At 36.8% G+C, this 19,030-nt stretch overlaps 3 protein-coding genes across 5 annotated transcripts; 2 read left to right on the top strand and 1 right to left on the bottom strand.

Annotated features, from left to right (window-relative positions):
- Positions 1-560: 560 nt before the first annotated feature.
- Positions 561-3,275, bottom strand: LOC135674467 (protein NUCLEAR FUSION DEFECTIVE 4-like). Its single transcript, XM_065184354.1, has 3 exons — positions 2,901-3,275; positions 1,437-2,302; positions 561-1,320 (listed from the first exon to the last, which is right to left on the bottom strand). Exons 1-3 carry the CDS (start codon positions 3,222-3,224, stop codon positions 834-836), a joined length of 1,677 nt encoding a protein of 558 aa, XP_065040426.1. The 5' UTR covers positions 3,225-3,275; the 3' UTR covers positions 561-833.
- Positions 3,276-8,550: 5,275 nt separating this feature from the next.
- LOC135674001 (uncharacterized) lies at positions 8,551-9,117 on the top strand. Its single transcript, XM_065183411.1, has one exon. It carries the CDS (start codon positions 8,551-8,553, stop codon positions 9,115-9,117), a length of 567 nt encoding a protein of 188 aa, XP_065039483.1.
- Positions 9,118-9,122: 5 nt separating this feature from the next.
- LOC108952924 (uncharacterized) lies at positions 9,123-18,844 on the top strand. 3 transcript variants are annotated; one of them, XM_065184357.1, is made up of 9 exons: positions 9,123-9,357; positions 9,472-9,560; positions 9,647-9,686; positions 14,138-14,406; positions 14,818-14,950; positions 15,059-15,162; positions 17,137-17,308; positions 17,420-17,560; positions 17,687-18,844. In XM_065184357.1, the coding sequence occupies exons 4-9, from the start codon at positions 14,357-14,359 to the stop codon at positions 18,674-18,676; spliced, it is 1,590 nt and encodes a 529-aa protein (XP_065040429.1). In that variant the 5' UTR covers positions 9,123-9,357; positions 9,472-9,560; positions 9,647-9,686; positions 14,138-14,356; the 3' UTR covers positions 18,677-18,844. The 3 variants fall into 3 exon arrangements, with proteins under 3 accessions (XP_065040429.1, XP_065040427.1, XP_065040430.1); XM_065184355.1 differs by having other exon boundaries at positions 17,636-18,844; XM_065184358.1 differs by lacking the exon at positions 14,138-14,406 and having other exon boundaries at positions 17,636-18,844.
- The last annotated feature ends 186 nt before the right edge of the window (positions 18,845-19,030 follow it).

Genomic DNA, 19,030 nt, shown 5'->3' with positions numbered 1-19,030 from the left:
TCTTTCTGTAGCTCTGAAAGGATATGCTTGTATTGTCGATGGATGCCTATCTGTTGTTCTTTATTTCATGTAATGTAATTCATTTATTGGAATCTAAATCAGACTCCCCATTCATCAGATAGAAATTAAAAGCTGAAGTCACGCTTGATGTCGATAACTTTTAAATCCAAACTATGTAATTTCAAATGAACTCCTTGTTCATCAATCACCTTTGTAATTACCGATAATGTATCGGTTAGGGTTCGGATCGGAGTAGTTTCGTATTGCATTTGATGCATTGGTACATATCAAGTTTCGAGAAAAACCTAAAAGTCAGTTTAAAAAATAAAAATCAGATACAAAACTTAACTTATGTCATTACATGATAGATAATGTCTATACCAAATCATATTATAAACCTTGATTTACAAACATTAATTTAAAGCAAAACTATAATTTTTCTCTGCCTGTCACATATTTATAGGATTAAAAAGGTTAAAAGGTTAACCTTAGGCACCTCTAGAGAAGATGCATCAAGTTACATATGAAGCTCCAGCTTGTCATTTGCTGAAAGAAAAAGATGAGGTCTCAAGTTGTAAGATCTTTATAGTTAATTTCTCATCTCACACCATCCAAAGACATCCACACCCAACACACCATTAGAATTATCCTTCGAAAGACAAAACACCATACGATCATTACACAACACTGTCACATCTCTCTCAGATGACACTACAATTCTTACAAACCCACAATCTCTGTGAAGTTTTGAGGACATAAAGACTCCCAACAGCTGAGCAGGCACTGAATCAAGAAGGTGGCAGAACAACAGAAACAACAACAACATGATATCATCAGTGATGTGTAGTTTGGGGTTGCCTGAATGACCCACCTGCATACAGCATCTGATACACTGGTCTTATTCTCACTGTCAATATTATGGTCAACAAGGTTCCCAGGCTGCACACCCCTGCAAGAATGAAGAATGTGAGCCTGAAGCAGCTTGGCCCAAAGCAAGAAGTGTTTGAATGGTGGAGGAAGCCCGGTTGCTGCTCTGCTGCTTCTTTGTCATACAAGTACCCTGCAAGAAGACCTGAGAACAAGAATGCACCAAGAGGATTCCCGAGCAGCATGAAGTTGAAGAAGGTCCCGAAATGCTTCAGCCCGAAGAGCTCAGACACGGTCGGAACCATGATGGAAGTTTGGACCCCGTAGCAGATGCCGAGCATGGCAGTTGAGGCATTGAGAGTGCTGCTGAGACCCAGGGCATATAAAAGGTAGGCTATGATCATGATCATTTGTGTGCATGTCATCCAGAACGGCCGAGGAAGCATTCTCGTCCTGCAACAAGAACAAGAAATTGACTTGTCATCGAGCCGCACTGTTGATTTGATTCATAATTGCTTGATAATTTATGACATCCAATGCAAATCATATGAGCATCTTTCAACACTCACCTGACGAAATACTCGGAAACAGCACCTCCACCGAGGCGACCAAGAAAATTGCCAAAGCTGAAGAGGCAGAGTAAGATGGTAGGATCATCGATTCCAGCTGCAGCCCCAATCTGTGCCAAGTTATTCAGAACAGTGACACCTGAGCCAGCACCAATGAAGAAGGCCGCAAATAGAAGCCAGAAATCAGCTTTCACCAAAGCTTCTTCCAACTCGAAGTCATCTCCTCTCTTGGGCTTCCTCTTCTTCTTTACTGCTCCTTCCCCTACAGCCAGGAGCATGTTCACATCAGAACCATCATCAGGCTCCTGCAACTTCTCCAAATTGTTTGTCGTCGACGATGAAGCCAACAAAGGTTCTGCTTTATCTTCTGAAGAACTACTAGTGTGTTTAGGCTTGGTCCGGAAAAAAGTCATCTTAATTGGGATGGCAAGTGGAGCCAGGAGGAAGAGAACCATGACACCGAAGAGAACACTGGTAATGCCATCACTCAGTTGAACATGATTGCTGACAATGGTGAAAGCAAGAAGGTAGAGACCAAGAAGTATGCTGGAAACTTGAGTGAACAGGAAATGGCACCGCTCCGACGAGTCCTCTGCAAGAGATGGTGTGCAAGGGCGGACAAAGTACATCATAGCGAGGCACATAACAGGCAGTCCGATGGCCATGAACAGCAGCAGGTTTGTCGATGAGCTGCGAAGCATGCCGGTGTACAACCCAGTGAACACCGAAGCACTAAGGCCGACATAGCCTTTGAGGATGCCGGAGACTGTGCCTCTGCTGAGGGGGAAGTTCCGCATGTTGGTGACCAGCACAGCCGTGACCAGCCATGCACTGCTGTTGGTACCAATACAAAGGGCAATCCACAGCTGAAACAAAGATGCAGATATCCTTACAGAGAGTAGTGAGGTTTTAAGATAAAGCAATGTGATCAGAGGAGAAATGACTCCACAATAAATAACATGAATCACAACTGTGATCAGATCTATCATCATTCATTTCCATGTAAACTTCTCTGAATATTCAAGAATCCCATGTTAATGTTCTTGAATCTAACTACAAGATTTGTGTCCTCAAGCTACAGAAACTTTGCTCGAACTCAGATCCATTTTGGGGGTTAGGGCTTGGCATGTGCCCTAATTCACATGGATTGTAATGAAGAGTTCCCTGATGCTACTTGTAATGGTTTTGTTTATCGAAAGGTCTTTCTTTTCTGCTCCTCATAAAAAGATCAGCTTATATGGGAAGAGATTACCCTGAAATCTTGCTTCCCAATAATTTGCCCTAAAAATCCTACTTTCACTACGACTTACTACTGATTTGGTGCAATGATCAGCTTGATGAAATCAATGGCAAGCATAACTTGGAGAAATCTGAAGCTGTTGTTAGCAGTGGGGGTTGTTGTGGTGGGGGGGGAGGCGGGGGAGAGAGAGAGAGAGAGAGAGAGAGAGAGAGAGAGGAACTTACGACCCAGAAGGGCAAACCGGAGACGGTCTGGGTGACGGCGAGCCAGAGAACGCCGAAGCCGAGAAAGCAGCAGGCGGCGCCAGCGAGCAGCACGACCCAGGGCCGGAAGCGACTGCTGGCGAAGCCAGCGACCAGGCCGAAGTTCTCGCCGATGTCGTTGGCGACGCCGAGCATAGTGAGCTGCTGCTGGCTATAGCCCAGCACGGATTTGAGGGACGGCGAGTAGAGGGGGAAGGTGTAGGCAGTTCCGGCAGCCACCTGCACCCACACCGCCGCCGCCAACCCCACCCATGGCGGCCGGCTTCCGGCCTTCACTTCTCCCATCTTCGCCCACTTCTTCTACCTCCCTTTCTTCCTCCTCCTGCTCGCCAGATCAGAATATATATATATATATATATATATATATATATATATATATAACAGAAAAGCGAGAAATGGATTGTTTGAATGCTTAAGATCGAAAACTATATAAGATAATATTTCTAATATTAAAGTATATATGTCAGAGATCTGGCAGATGATGTTCATCACGTATTCCCATCTATTTTATTTATCTTAGAAGCTTATTATTATTATTATTATTATATATATAATTCAATAGTCTTATTTAAAGCATTGGTTTAGTGTTAATAATATTGCCTAGCTGAAGATAGTTGTGTTCTCAAGCACTAATTGCACTACATAATGACATGTAGTTGCATGTCAAAATTATTATATAAAGATTAGAAAAAAAATAAATATTCAATCATAATTTTCGTTATTTAGTAGCAATAAGAAATGCTCATGGTGTTATGAATGGAGCTTTCGGGTGATTTGTATTATCATGAACTAGAAGATAGATATGCATCTCGAGATTATATTTCTAGGTTTTATGAAATTTTGTGAAGTTATAGAGAGATTGATTTTTTTATAAACAGACATGATACTATAAAAATTCAACTAAGTCTTTATATCAAAAGAGTGTTTATATTTTTGGTCCATGTTGTGATAAAGTAAAATCGATAGATTTTTCTTTTGCCTACAAATATTCGTATTGGACGACATGAGGTCGATTCACGAGATATTACATGACTTAAGTAAAAATAAATAAATTAAATAATAAAAAGATATGGAAGGTTTAGAATTATTATCAACATATGTTTATTTTTATTGAGATATGCAATGGTTAAGGCATTGCTAAGTAGTTGATCTTTTATTGTAATAAAAAAAATTGAAATAAAAAAAGTAAAATATGTTCCTTATACTCAAGAGATTGTGATTTGATAAAATCATAATAGTTTATTTCAATTATGAACTTTATAAACGCGGCCAATTGACATTATCATTCCACAATTTTGACAGAAGATATCAAGAAAAGATTTGACTATGGGAAAATAAATGCTGTGTTTTGCAATCTTTAAATCTGAAATCATTGGATAAATATATTGTCTTTAATCAAAGAGTTTTGTGCATGCAATATACAACAGCTTGTTTGATCTCTATATACTTAGTTAAATAGTTGACTGAGCATATAAAAGCAAAAGTCATACATTTTTTCAACAATGACAAAAAATTAAAGTCAAATAGTTCATTGTGGAGTGTATAATTGCTGGCTATCACTATTTTTCCAAAAACTTTGGTCAGATATATTTTCTTTAAAAGCTGGTAATATAGACAAATGGTTGACTGAGCATGTCAATTGTGCATAGACTATTCCACAAACTAAAATGTCAAATAGTTTTCTTTAATTGCCAAAAGTCAAATAGTTTTCTTTGATTGAAATAGCTCATCATGGATAACATAATTAGTGATTATCATCATCTAAAAAGATAATATTATTTAAAATGATAAAGCTGTATATGGAACATAAGTGCCATATAAGTTCTCTCCTCTCCTAAATATATTTGATAGTGTCAAACAATACCATATTATGTTTCATATCACCTTTATGGATGTCTATAAGAGCAAAACTTTATTATGAATTTTCCATTTCATGAATTAAACAAACAGTTACACAAGTAGGCTTAATTTGATTTATATCAACTCATTAGTTACATGTTCAACTCCCTATCTCCCTTGTTATGCATGCAACATATTGTAATGCATAGCTGTTCTATTATAGGCAAAACTATATCACATATTGTCAAAGATCACTTGTAAAATACTAGAAAATGGGAGTCATAATTACTGAAAAAGGTCTGAGATTGAGCATTGGATCATTAATGATGGAAATAATTTAAATGGAAAAATAATAATAATCTACTGTGTTACATTCTTGATGGTTGGCTACTAAGTGATATTTGATAATCTTTACCATTGGATCACATAAAAATATGATATTATTGATACTGATTAATTATATCATTAATGATCGTATATTAATTAGATCATATGTCGAATAACATAGATATAGATCAAATAATCTGATAACACAAAAGAATAGAAGAATACATAAAATTAAAACTTTACATATTGGGTTTGAACCCATTTGATAGTCCACTAGTGAGGGGGAGTAATATAAACAATAGTGGCATAAGGGTTTAGACAGATTGATAATTATCTATACTTCCATTGTTATAAGCTCAAATCATCAAACTTGGTTGGATCGAGCAATCAGCCCAACTGGTTCTATGCAGTAGATTTCAAGTTAAGCTTAGACCAATCGAGCAATCAGCTCAACTGGTTCTATGCAGTAGATTTCAAGTTAAGCTTAGACCGATAGCATTGTTAGGACCTTAATGATAGTAAGAGGTGGTATGACTTAGCATAATAATATTTTTAATTAATTTTAAATTTTGATCGATATTTTAAAAACTTGATTGATCAATTAAAATTATAAGTAAAAATAATAAAACTAAGTCAAAGACAAACCAATTTATAGTGGTTCAGTCTTTTCGATTTAGGTTCATTCCCAATTCCTCTTCCTCGATGTCACTAGCTTTCACTATTGATTCTCATTTCGATGAGCAAAGTTTAATTACCCTTATTATAAAATTTTCCTATTTCAAGTTGAGGAGATAATCTTCATATTTTCCTTTTACATAAGATCTTCCAACTTTTGTAACTTAAAATTGTAATCAAACTCAAGAGGAGAAGACTCAAACTGTGCTCAAAATGAGAGTTTACATTTTTTTTTTTTACTCAGAAATAGATGCTCTATCAACCAAGCCTAAGTGAACTATTTTTTACTCAAAAACAAATTATCTATCAACCAAGCTTGAGTGAAATATTTATAGGCTTCAAAAAGTGAAATCAAAATTCTAAATCCTCATAATTTTGAGATATAAGCAGGTACTATCGTCGATATTATGCGGCATTACCGCCACAACCAAGTTATAAATATTGACTCTAGCATTACTACCATTGACTTAGGTGGTATTACTACCGGAATAGATAGTACCACCATTGGAAAGACTAACAAAGACAAATAGTACTTATTGGTTAATCATGCGGTACTACTATTGGGCTTAGTGGTACCATTGCCCAGGCCTAATTTAGGCCATCAATTTGGCATTCTAATAGGCCCAATTCAGTTTCAAGCCCAATGATTTTCTTGACAAGTTTAGCATGGTTTCGACCTAATATCAACTCAAATTGACCCATAGTGACTTGAGGATTTTGATAAATCAATCATACATTCAACACATTTATAAAGCTTTTAGCACATTATACATTATTTCAATATATCGACACTTCGTCTAAACCTAGGACATATCGCTCGGTTACCAACATATCAACTTTCCCATGGTATTCAATATTCTAATGCAATATCTAATCCTTCTAATGCCCGAACCTTTAATATGAAATCCGATTTTTGGTACATCGACCAATCCTCCAACTTGACATCTAATTTTTGACATAACAATTTCTTGATACAACATTCGAGTCACTTGCATAATAGTTGGCCCTTCGATGGTCCGAGTCCATGATCAAAATATTTTCTATGTCACTTATTTAAAAAGTATATTAGTCAAATAAACTCATCAATTAGTTTCATCAACAAAATCAAAGATTTAACAAGCTTCACTATAAGTGCATAGGATTCCAAAATATGTTATTAAATTAATAAGTGTCTTATTAGTTATAGGGTGATTTTTCTAAAAAATACACATATTTTAGATTTTTAAATATCCCTTTTTACTTTTTTTTAAATAATATTTTTAATTTAAAAAATACTTAAAATATCCCTCAAAAGTTTTTCCATCAAATTTGTCACCCATTTATTTAGCAATTTTTAATTATTATAGTATTTTCATTGGCTCATTTATAATATTTTTTAATAGTACTTTGTAGTATTGATGTACTAAAAATACTATAAATACCATTGAAAAATATTATAAGTGACATCATATTATACCTCTTTAGTTGTCATTATTCGCAAACTATTACAATATCATATTTCTATGTTTATAATTCAATTTAGTTGAGTTCAAGAGTCCATTTAGATCATTTATAGTGTTTTCAATGGGGCTTATAGTATTTCTATTATGATGGTCAAAATAACTATAATAAGTTAATTTTTTATTTTTATTTGGGTGAAATCATTCTAAACTATTATAAATATCTATTTTAGCATAGTATGTTTTCTAGTGTGCTTTGATTTTATTTAACTTATTTGTTATATTTACAAGTAGGCTTTATAGTATTTTTATTATAGTGGTTAAAATATTCTAACAATTCAAAATATTGTAACAAATCAAAACACTATAACAAGCGAGAAAATTTTTTAGGGATAATTTAAATATTTTTTTAATTAGAAATACTATTCATCAAAAAAATAAAATAAGGTACCGATTTAGAAAAACCCAAAATATGAATATTTTTTAAAAAATTATTCTTAATTATAAAGACTTTGATTAACTAATTATAAATCTTAAAGTTTAATAAATTAACAAGAGCTTAATATTTTTATCCTCAAAATAAGAGAGACTAAGGAACAAAATGTAAGATATTTAATCCGAAGAATGATATGATTGACCAAAAAAAAGACCCATGGCGTCATATCAACACATAAATCTTATAGCGGATAGGTTTCGGTCAAGGTTTGACTAGTCAACTGGATCATCTCACTTTAATTAATTATGGATCGAGCTATTTGCTTAGTCAACAGGTAAGACTAATCCAATTTGACTTTCTTTTCCTGGTCTACTCGTAATTCAACATTGAAGCCACAGCGATACGACCCTCGAATTATACGGATACGACAATACAATTCTAGAAGGAAGAAAAATGAAGTATGCATCTCGTCCGCACTACGACGTCCCAGTACGTGTGGGGCCCATCAAGTGGCAGCGAATGGGGTGTCGGGTAACGCAGACCCACCCGCTTCCCAGGGGGCGGATTCCTTTACCAAAATACCCCCACTGTCGCTTCCCGAGTGATGTGTGTGTCGAAACATCGACGGCTGCTGAACCGTTACTTCCCGCCAATCCCGTAGTAACCGAAGAAAAGGGCGAAGACTCGGTATCCACGCGTCGTCGGATCCGTTACTTCCCGCCACTCGCATTCGACGGCTGCTGAACTAACCCCACTGCATCTCATCAATCGCCCCAAAGGTTCTCTTTAATTACCTCTTGTACCCCTGATTCGCTTGCTATAAATACCACGCCGGAGTTCAGCTGTGCCTGCCAAAGTAGGGAGTCGGTAGCTTTCTTCTCTCTATCGGAAAGAAATGACAACGCCTTCAAGAAGAACCAGCGGTCCGGTGCTCGCTTTCCGGCCATCGATCTCTCCCCGAGCCGGCGGCGGTGCCTCCTTCGCCTCGTCGTCGTCCAGCATCACCGGCCGCTCCCGTAACTCCTTTTCCCAGCAACGATCCGCCCAACCTCCGGCCCCTCCCGTCCGTTTCTCCCTCGACCGATCCATCTCCTATGGCTGCTCCTTAAAGCGATCCCCAGCCGCTCCCGCCCGCCGCACCTGTCTCTGCTCCCCATCCACCCACCCTGGATCCTTCCGCTGCAGCCTCCACAAGGGCCTCGACCACCATAACCCCAGCCACGTCATCGCCGCCGCTGCCGCTTCGCCCTCGAACAGGCTTAACGCCCGTAGGTCCGCGATGGCCAACTCACTGGTCCGGATCGGGGCCGTGGAGGGAGAGTGGGTGAAGCGCGCCCTCGCCGCCCTCATCCGCCCCTCCTCCCATCAGCAGCGGAGGCGAACCAACTTCCAACCCCGCCCCACCCGCCTCTCCCGGATGTCCAAGGCCGTCCAACCCATAAATCTCGAATCAGGTTCGTAGAGAAAAGACAGCAGAAAAGAGATTTTTACACACGTTCTCCATCATCATCGCGAGATTCGCTGGCGACCGTCCGACCCGATCGGAAGCACATCGGAGCTTTGTTCTAGTCGTCTCTTACCAAGAAACGCATGGTGCGGGCGGCGAACTGATGAGACCGCCCGTATGCACATACTCTTTTGTGGAAACTGTACAAAGACATCGGAATTGATCCGGCAACGCCTTCGAGAAAAAGAAAATTCAGTTAATATTTTCCAAAATAAACCCTCATCGATTTGTTTGCTTAAGTTTCTGAAGCAATTCCATTCGATCGCAAGTAACTGAGCGTGACGTCGGACTGGTTGTTTTGCACTGCAGTTGAGGAGGTAACGTTTTCGTCTGTTCCGTTCTGGGTGTCCTGTCTGCCTCCGTCGCCGTCAGTTTTAACCACGTCTGCTTCTGTCAAAGTATTCCTATTTTATTTTATTTATTTCTTTTTGTGTTCAATAATTGTCTATTGGTCATTTACCATCCATTGTTGCTTTGGTTGCAGGAGCTGCTTGGAATTTGAATTGGGAACTCCTCCTCGATGGGTAAGAAAGCAAATCCTCATAAGTAATTAGCATTAAAAATTCAAATATAAAAATAATTGAATTAATTTGATAAATTATGTTTAACAGCTAGAGAGAAGATTAAAAACAATAAAAAGGACTTGTTAGGTGAATTAAAAGGTTTTAGTGGATGTTGGAATGAGATTGAAGAAGCTTGGAGATATATTGGAAGAGTAAAAGCAAGAAATGAGATCTGAACCATTATATATGACCTTGTAGCGAGGGAAAAGGAGAACTGGGACAAGGACTGGCCAACTAAACTACTTACCTCATCAAATTAATTTTGGTTGTTGCCTTCCAAGTCGTCAGGACTTTGACATTGGTCTTTGACCGAGTCAGATGACACTGCTGGAAACGGTCAAGATGACTTTCTTGATCTCCAGATACCTAAATAGTGATCAAGGCATGCATACTGCCTTCGATCTGATATCCAAGGGTTTTTGCGAATCACAAGGCATGATTGACAGTGCACCATGCTCAAGTAGTCAATATACTCGTCAATTTATCGATTTTATATTCTTGTATCTTAATTAATCACCGAGTTCTCTGAATCCGGATTCAATTTAGATATTTTTCCTGTCCTATCAAACTTACCCAAAATCACATTAATTGGATTGATAGATGCATGACTTAAAAAATCAAAAATTGATTTGTCACTTTTGTCATTTATAATTGATATGACACCATCGGTTTCAATCTTTATCTGACTTAAATCTCCTTCGTAAAGCGAATCCAATTGAGATATTTATTTTCTTTTCATACTCATCCAAGACTAAAACAAGATAAAACTCTGACTTGTCATCAGTACTATGGCACGGTGTGAGAGTAGTGAGTAAGGAGGTTTTTTGGTGTTTTGGACGCAAAACAATTCCAACATTATCTTGGACATGAGTTGCACTGAACATATTAGTAGAAAACTTTGTCTATAAATATTTTAAGAGTTTTAATTATTTTAAAAAGTTTTTAACTAATTAATTTTTTATTTAGGATTAAGATTTAGATTAGGTATTAATGCAAAAAAAATAAGTCATTAGAAAATTAAGATTTATTCATATAAATACACCTTTGAGTGTTAAAGTTTTGGTGAGAATGAAAAACATAGAAGTATATACTTTGGGTGTCATTGAGTTATTTTTTATTATATTTAAAGAGGGTTTAAAAAAAAAGTTCGAGTTTATGCAAAAGGGTGTAGATTAACTCAAAGGTGTACAAGGAATTTTGAGTAAAGATTAACTCAAGGAGTAAGTGATTTCTTTAATTAATTTTTGTCATATAATAAAAAATTAATTTTCTCCATAAATATAAATGGTGACTTATCAAACTATATTAAATCTTATGTTAGTTTTCTGATATGTTTTTTATTTATTGATCTTTAATTTTTTTTATTTTGATTTTAAAGTTCATCTGTCCCTCTTCATCACTTTAAATATTAATTTTTTAATTTATTTATCATTGAGGTGAAGTGATGTGAGCTTTTACATGCCTCCTTTAAAACTTTGGAATCCAAATGAAAGATTGCCATATTTGAACACGTAAAATAAAATGAGGTTAAAAGATTAAAAATTAAAATGATATAATATTGGAAATATATTCATGTGCATGCCAAAAACAAAAAAATGAATTAAAGATTAGTTATCAATGAAAGAAGCTGAACCATCATATATTTCTGTTTCATGATTAAATCGTTTCTAATAGCTTAAGATTTTAGAATTATGATCATCGAATTTAAAATTTTTATCATGGTAATAAATCAAATTGTTCGTTGACTACGTCCAGATATTGTTTGCATAATTAAAACAAGAATAATTGGTCATTGATTTCATGATTGAACAAAAGAGTAAATTGGTAATTGAGATACGAGTAAGCTTTATTAATATTTTAAACCATAAATGACTATAATATTTTGAAAAAAATCTAGCGATTCTTCGTTGACGTATCCACTAAAATAAAGACTAATTTCTTATTGAGATATTTTCGTTTACATACATAATGTCAACTAAACATGGTTGTAAGTATTGTCATGTTGATAAGGAAATTTTTTTTCAAAAGCAAGAAATGTTCGACCTGGATCGATTTGGCTTAGTCTTAATTTGGGTTGATTCGATCCTACTTTCGATAGTCTGGTTGGCCTCAATCTGAGTTCATGCTAATTCAACCTAATTTGATTCGATTTGGGCTCAAACTGATTCAACTTGACTTAGGTTGGACGTTGCTTCAGTCCGAATTTGGTTCAAAATGTACTACGATGTTTAGCACATATTGCCCACCCAAGATGACTCCACATCATAAAATTATGAAGGTTAAAGTTACGTAGATTGCTCTTATTTATGTCACTTGCACAAATGTTTTAAAAAAATCTCACACGTTGCTAGATGTTGATATGCCTTTTTGTATAGTTTAAGAAATATCGTTAAAGGCTTCCTAGTAAGCAACCAAAAGAATCATGATCATCTTAAGTCATTGATGAATGCATGATTTATCAAGGATGAGTGTATATCGACTACTTGCTAGATCCCATATTTGAACCTCATAAAATAGTCAATTAGGAATTCATCATCGTCTAGTCAAATAATTAAAAAAATAGTTATAGATTTCTTAGAGTGTTAGATGTTTTCTAAGTGAAGCTTGAATTTTTTTGATAGTTGCATAAATGATGTGATCGAATTTGAGATTGGAAGAAAGTGAGAAAAATATTTTTAGGCATTTTCTAATTGAGTAGTTGGAGAAGTTTTGACATATAAGGGTGTTAGAGGTGACGTATAAGAACATTTGCATTATAAATACAATAATATACTTCAAGGGATTAGAATTTCTATCAAAGCTCTCCAAATTGAAAAAAATAAAAGTTAGAAGGAATATATTTCTCTTCATAAACAACAAGGAGGGCTATTTCATTTGTCCACTTCTTGTAATTGTTTGTCTAAGATAGGACTTGTCTTTTTAGTAGAGTATAGTTCAAATTCAGCTAGAAGTTGTTGCTGTTTAATCAGATTGGGCTCGTAAGGAAGTGATTGTGGTATCTAAGGGTTTGTAACATTGGCTTTGGTTGAGATGATGATTGACCTGGAGTTCTTTATGGTACTTGAAATTAGTTCTAGTTGAAGAACTTCTTGTGGTTGATAAGCATTAGGTTAGTTATGTATTATTACCAATTGTGTTAATTATCTTATAATAGAGGCGATAGTATGCATCATCCCGGTCAAGACTTAAACTTGTTGAGTGAGGCGAAAGAAAGAATAATGATTTGTGATAGATTTTTTTATTAAGAAAGGAAATTTATAGCTGCTTGGGATCCATTGTTGGTAGTATGGATTTAGTATCGCATTGGGTGCTTCTAAAGAGGTAGAGGTCTCATGGCTTTGGCCACTAATAATAGGAAAAGTTGGGAAGGGACCTCTTATGTTTGATTTTTTTATAATATTATCTCAAGAGCTCTTCTCCTAGTGCTGATATGATAGGATCAAATTTAGTTATCAACTTAGTTTGGCAAAATTGATTTCATCTAGCTTTTGTTTAGAGTATTATCACATCCAAAAGAGTAGGATTATTAAGTGTTCAAGTCTTGGATATAGGAAAATTTTTTTGAATGTGAGAAACACTTGTTTCTCACATCCGTCGTCCCACTTTAGTTCGAAGACAAAAGATAATCATATCTCATATCTAATTTCTTGTGAAAGATTAAATTGGGGTTTGTTCAATAAAATTCCTTTGATATTCCTTTGATATTGTAGGTAGCATATGTTCCTAAATATCTAAAACTTAAAGTCAATTTTTTGTTCTTTACCATAAATTTGAAAGGGTTGATTAATGAAGAAATATTTTTTTAGATATTTTATTGATATAGGATGCCCAACAAATGTTTTATCCTTTTCACTAATTGATGTGGTATCATACATAAAGATCATCAAAGTTAAAAGAGAAAGATGAAGAATTCCTTCCAAATTCTAGAACCATAAAAATTTAATCTTCCTAAACTTTATCATCAAAATATTTTTAATTATTTCTTTTCTAAATTTGGGCCATGGAGTAGTAGAGTCCAAACCTATCAAAAGTATAACAATAATTATTTTTATTATAATATAAATAGATATAAATATAAATATAATACAATCCCAAATTGAGTTTTTTTTTTTCTTTTCTCTTTTAGTTGTGAACTTCCCACCTATTTTTGTATTCATTGGTGTATATTTCGCTCATTTATGCATATTAAAATTTATAGCTGTAGCATTTCTTTAGCATATTCATGTATAATAATGAATACGAATAGGTCCATCTAATTTATAGCATCCAAATGTTTCTTCATTAAAATCACATGCCATGTTTGTTTTGGGGTTTCTTTCTTCTACGATGCTTCCAAGAGCGAGTTATAGCGTACGTACGTGTCCTAACGACCTTATGCGCTTGGAATCTCTTCTCGTAACGCCGTTCAACAGCTTCCGTTACCGCAAGCTTCGAGCCGAAGGCACCCACGGGAGCGCCAATATTCGCGCCATAAGATCTCCCCGGTGTCTAATGTAGATCGGACGGTCAACACAGGACCGATCCTTCATCGGCCTCTTCCCTATAAATAGACGAGCTTCGATCCTTGATTCGACGGTGCTCGGCTTCATCCGCGTTCGGTTTCGGGGCGGTGAAGAGGCGAATAACCAGCCATGTCGATGCTCGATGCTTTCTTCAACAAGGGCTTCAGAGGAGCGAAATGGTATGCGATGAGCGCTCCGATCGCCATTCTTCTCATGTTTCACGGTTTCGTCGCATGAATCCCCTTTGTGCCCCCCCCCCCCCCCCCCCCCCCCTCTGGAAGCGTCGATTCTTTCTGCAAATTCTTGTCGACGTTTCGCGATTCTTGATGAACCAGAAGCGTTTCTTGTTGCTGATATTGATTTGGTATTAATTTTCTTTTGTGGATTTATGATGTTTCGATCTACTTGATCGTGGTCATTTCGAGTTTTGTTCCTGTCGGAAAAATTGCATCTTATAAGGAAGAAGAGAGTGTTTTTTTGACATTATTCTATCGTATATTTATATATTGGGAATCGAAAAGTAAAAGTTGAGATTCTGGGATTTACGGAAGTAAATCAGTGGTCCTGACCATGACTATTTCTGTGATAAGCAAAACGCTGCTGAAGCTGACAATTCCGAGAATAAGGTTGCTGCGGAATAGACGGGAGATTCAGCTGAAGCAGATGCGGAAGGATATTGCCAAGCTTCTTGAGGATGGTCAAGAAGCCACTGCCCGGATTCGGGTATGATGCTTTTTTCCTTCGGTTGTCGATCTACTGCTTTGATCAGCTGTATGCTTGTTGGAAGCGTCAAGCATTGAAAACGAACAATGTGTTTTTGTTGATGGAAAGGTGGAGCACATCATCCGGGAGGAGAATATGATGGCAGCGCAGGAGATCCTCGAGCTGTTCTGCGAGCTGATCGCTGTCCGCCTTCCCATAATAGAATCGCAAAGGTTTTGTTCATACCACTTCGTTTCGTTCCCTGATTGCAACATAATGCTTATCTTTTCTGCTAACAAGCATAAGGGCTGCTACTATGCGTACCCTATTCTAATATTCATCCATTTTGATTCTTGCTCTTGCTCTATTGACCCAACACCGAGCTCTGCTATTAAGGGTATGGAAACATACATCAAATGCATTCCAAAGAGGGAGAAGCTCCAGAATGAGTTTGGATCCCCCTTTACTGTATTGAATGGAAGTCAAAAGACCTTAAATGGGCATTCATTAGGGGTATTAAAGGAGTGGGAGAACTCACCTTAGGATTATACCCCATTCTTTTGTTCCAGAGGAATGGAGGCTCTTCTTTGATTTACCCTTTGAATGATAGCGAAGAATTGATTAAGTCGAATGATACTAATAGGTTGAATGAATATACTAGAAAGTCAGAATGGAATTAATATCTCTATATGCGCTCTATATGCGTACCCTATTCTAATATTCATCCATTTTGATTCTTGCTCTATATGCGTACCCTATTCTAATGTTTTGAAGCTTTTCTGTTTGTCATGGATTTGAACTGAGAATACTGACAATGAATTGCTTCGAACAACAAGCCATAAACTCCCAATTATTTTGGGGTTGCAAAATCCTCTCCTCTGAATGCATGCCACCGTAATGACAAACACTTCTTTATTTTGTGTCTTGTTTGTCTGTGTTGTGTGATCCATGGGAGACCATTGGATATGCATTCGGATGGGCCATCCATCATCAGAGCTTATACATCGTATGTAAATTCCCATCTAAATCTCATGAGACACATCCCTCTCCTTTGCTACTCTTACTCTTCTGAGGTTTCCTCTTCTGATCCACTGGCTTTGAGACAAAGTAACCATTTACGTATAAGTTTTCACCTGTCCAAGTTGGCTCCAAGTTTTCCACTCCTTTGTCTAGGTCTAGGTAAATGCAGAAACATTAGTGTTGTTCATGGAAAAAGATTTTTAGATAGAATTAGTTGTGAGCAGTATAATGGCACAGCTTTCTTATTAACCTAGCTCTAGCATGATAATACAGTTGCACATTTTTTCAAGATTTATTCTCAGCACATGAAGTTGAAATTTTATATCTTTTGTTTCTTGTCAATTAGTTTAATCTCAGTGACTATCAGTAAATTCGAATGTTTGTTATTGCAAAATAAAAAAAAATTATATTTTCTTGAGAATTTAGTTGTTTGGAGGAAATGGCCTTGGATTTAACAAATATATATTATTTGAAATATCTTAATCTTTCTGCAATGCTGCAGAGAACTGTTGGTCAATAAATCTTCATCTGGGTGGGGGAAAAAACATAAGACGTCTCTCATCTTCCCGGATTTTCTTGCTTTGTAAAATTATCTGTAAAAGCATAAGATATTTTAAGTATGGACCTAATAATAACAAGTAATCATTTACAACCAAATATTCTTGATTTTGTGTTGGGTGCCCGTGGGCTGTTTTATTTTAATCTCATAACCAAACATTCTTCCCCAATTGTGTCGGTGTCCAGGAATAAGATCATTTATGAAAAGACTTTCAAGTTCCCTATCAAGCTTTCCGATTTCCCTAATCCGCAGCTTCATATAGTTTTGTGTTGGGCGGTTTATTTTAATCACTCAATTTTTAATTTTTTTAACTGATCCTTTACGAGCATATTTTCCATTTTGAAAGAGGAAATTCATCTGTAAAAGCATACCCTTTTCGGTGCTTATTCTCGTCTCATCGCATGTTACAGTGATCTCTTATCACCTTGATTTTTCATGTTTCATAGACGATCTTGGCGTCCAGAATATAATTTGAAATACGACTGATTTTATTATCCTATCTTGTATTTTTTAGTATATCCCCCTCAAGTGTTTGTATGACTTGTTTTATTCTCAAGTCTTATTAGATTTAGACCCCAACTATTAGCCCTTTCTTCTGAGGCTTAAGTTCTGTACTGCAATTTTTCAGGGAATGTCCTTTAGACTTGAAAGAAGCAATTTCCACTATTTGTTTTGCTGCACCGAGATGTGCGGACCTGCCTGAACTTCAGCAGGTGCAAATGTTATTTGCTGCTAAATATGGCAAGGAATTTGCGACAGCAGCAACTTATCTCTTGCCAGATTGTGGAGTTAATCGCCAGGTAACATTAACAACCAAAAGAATTAGTTGCTGGATTCTACTGGTCATGGGGAGGAGGCAAAATGATAGAACTAGCGAGACATTCCTTTTGATACATTATTGTTTATTGTAGGTAATTGAACTGCTGTCGATTCGGGTTCCTTCAGTTGAAACAAAAATGAAGTTGTTAAAGGAAATTGCCGAGCAACATGAGTTAGATTGGGATCCGTCTGTCACCGAAAACGAGTTCCGCAAGCCGCACGAGGATTTATTGGTCAGTCAAGGCTATTATACTTTATGGTTAAAGTCATATTCTTCATCGTCTAATATCATACTTGTTTTGCCTCAGAATGGACCAAACCATGTCACAAATGGATCGTCATTGCCTCTTCTGCCACAGAAACATGATGAACATGATGATGCATTATCTTCCGACCATACAGATGAGTCTCACATTGAACCTGGTTCGGATGCAGATTTAGATTCCTTGGATCTTCCTCAAGTTCCGAAGGATTCGGTTCGGGCAACTATAGATGTCCCATCAGCGTTAGGGAATGTCTCAAGTCGACCACCTTCTGCTGCCCATGACCTTGGATTTGGTCATCCTGAGGTTACCAAGTCTATTCCAAGTGAGGATATGGCACAAGTTCCACCTGTGGAACCTGCTGTAAGTGACACAGAGCCATCAAGTACTTCCTCACCAAATCAATCCAATGCTGTTCTCACGGCAAACAAACAATTCATCCCATTTCTTAGCCCCCCACCTCTTTCTTCTTTTTCTGCCCCTCCAAAGCAAAATGAGTTTTCTGATCCTGCATCGCTCTCTTCTACAAGTCAGCCAGCCCCCTCCCCACCAACACCATATTCAATATCACCATCTCCAAATGGAGGTGAATGTGTTCTTCCTCCACCACCATTGTCTTCTTTTTCAGACTATCAGGCTCAAAATGAACCAGCTTCCTCTCATCCATCCTTCTCTTCCAGGGCAAAATGTGAGATAGATGTGGACTTACAGGATGTGTTAACTGCTGCCCAGTCTGCAGCTGAAACCGCAGAACATGCAGCTATTGCAGCACGAGCAGCTGCAAACCTTGCTCAGGTTAGACTTACTGATCTCCTCGCAAAATCAGAAAATAGTGGAAATGAATCTCACGGCGAAGGCTTTGAAGAACAAACGGATTTGGCAAATCCGATCTTCCATCATCAACAGTATTCTTTCGGCAATAATGAGAAAAGTACTGACTATGGACAGGGCCAGATATGGGATTCACCAACTCATAGATCTCATGAACCTCAAAGCTCACCTGTTAGTGAGGATGAACCATATCTCTCATACCCCAACTTGTTCGCATCTAAAGACTCCTATCTCAAGTCAGATATTCACGATTGATCGAATGGTTAGATATCTTTTTATAACTCCTACTAGGGATAACAGTATATACTGCCACTTTATGTTTCTATCGTGTTGCAGTTTAAAACGGACTGAGAGGTTGTACACATCTGATGTTATACTCTATATACGTCCAGCGAATGAATGTGGCTATGTCGATGCAATCAATATTATGTGAATATCTCAAAGACTGTCTACTAGCAAGTTTTCGAAAATTTAGAGAGAGAGAGAGAGAGAGAGAGAGAGAGAGAGAGAGGGGTGATACATCTCTTCCCTTCATGGAGTTGCGAGTGTGTGGAGAAATATTGAAGCAAGGATCAATGATCATCTTAAAACATATAATTCTTGTCAAAC

Source organism: Musa acuminata, chromosome BXJ1-5 (assembly GCF_036884655.1).
Source record: "Musa acuminata AAA Group cultivar baxijiao chromosome BXJ1-5, Cavendish_Baxijiao_AAA, whole genome shotgun sequence".
Classification (NCBI taxonomy): Eukaryota; Viridiplantae; Streptophyta; class Magnoliopsida; order Zingiberales; family Musaceae; genus Musa; species Musa acuminata.
This window is presented reverse-complemented; position numbering and strand designations above follow the sequence as displayed.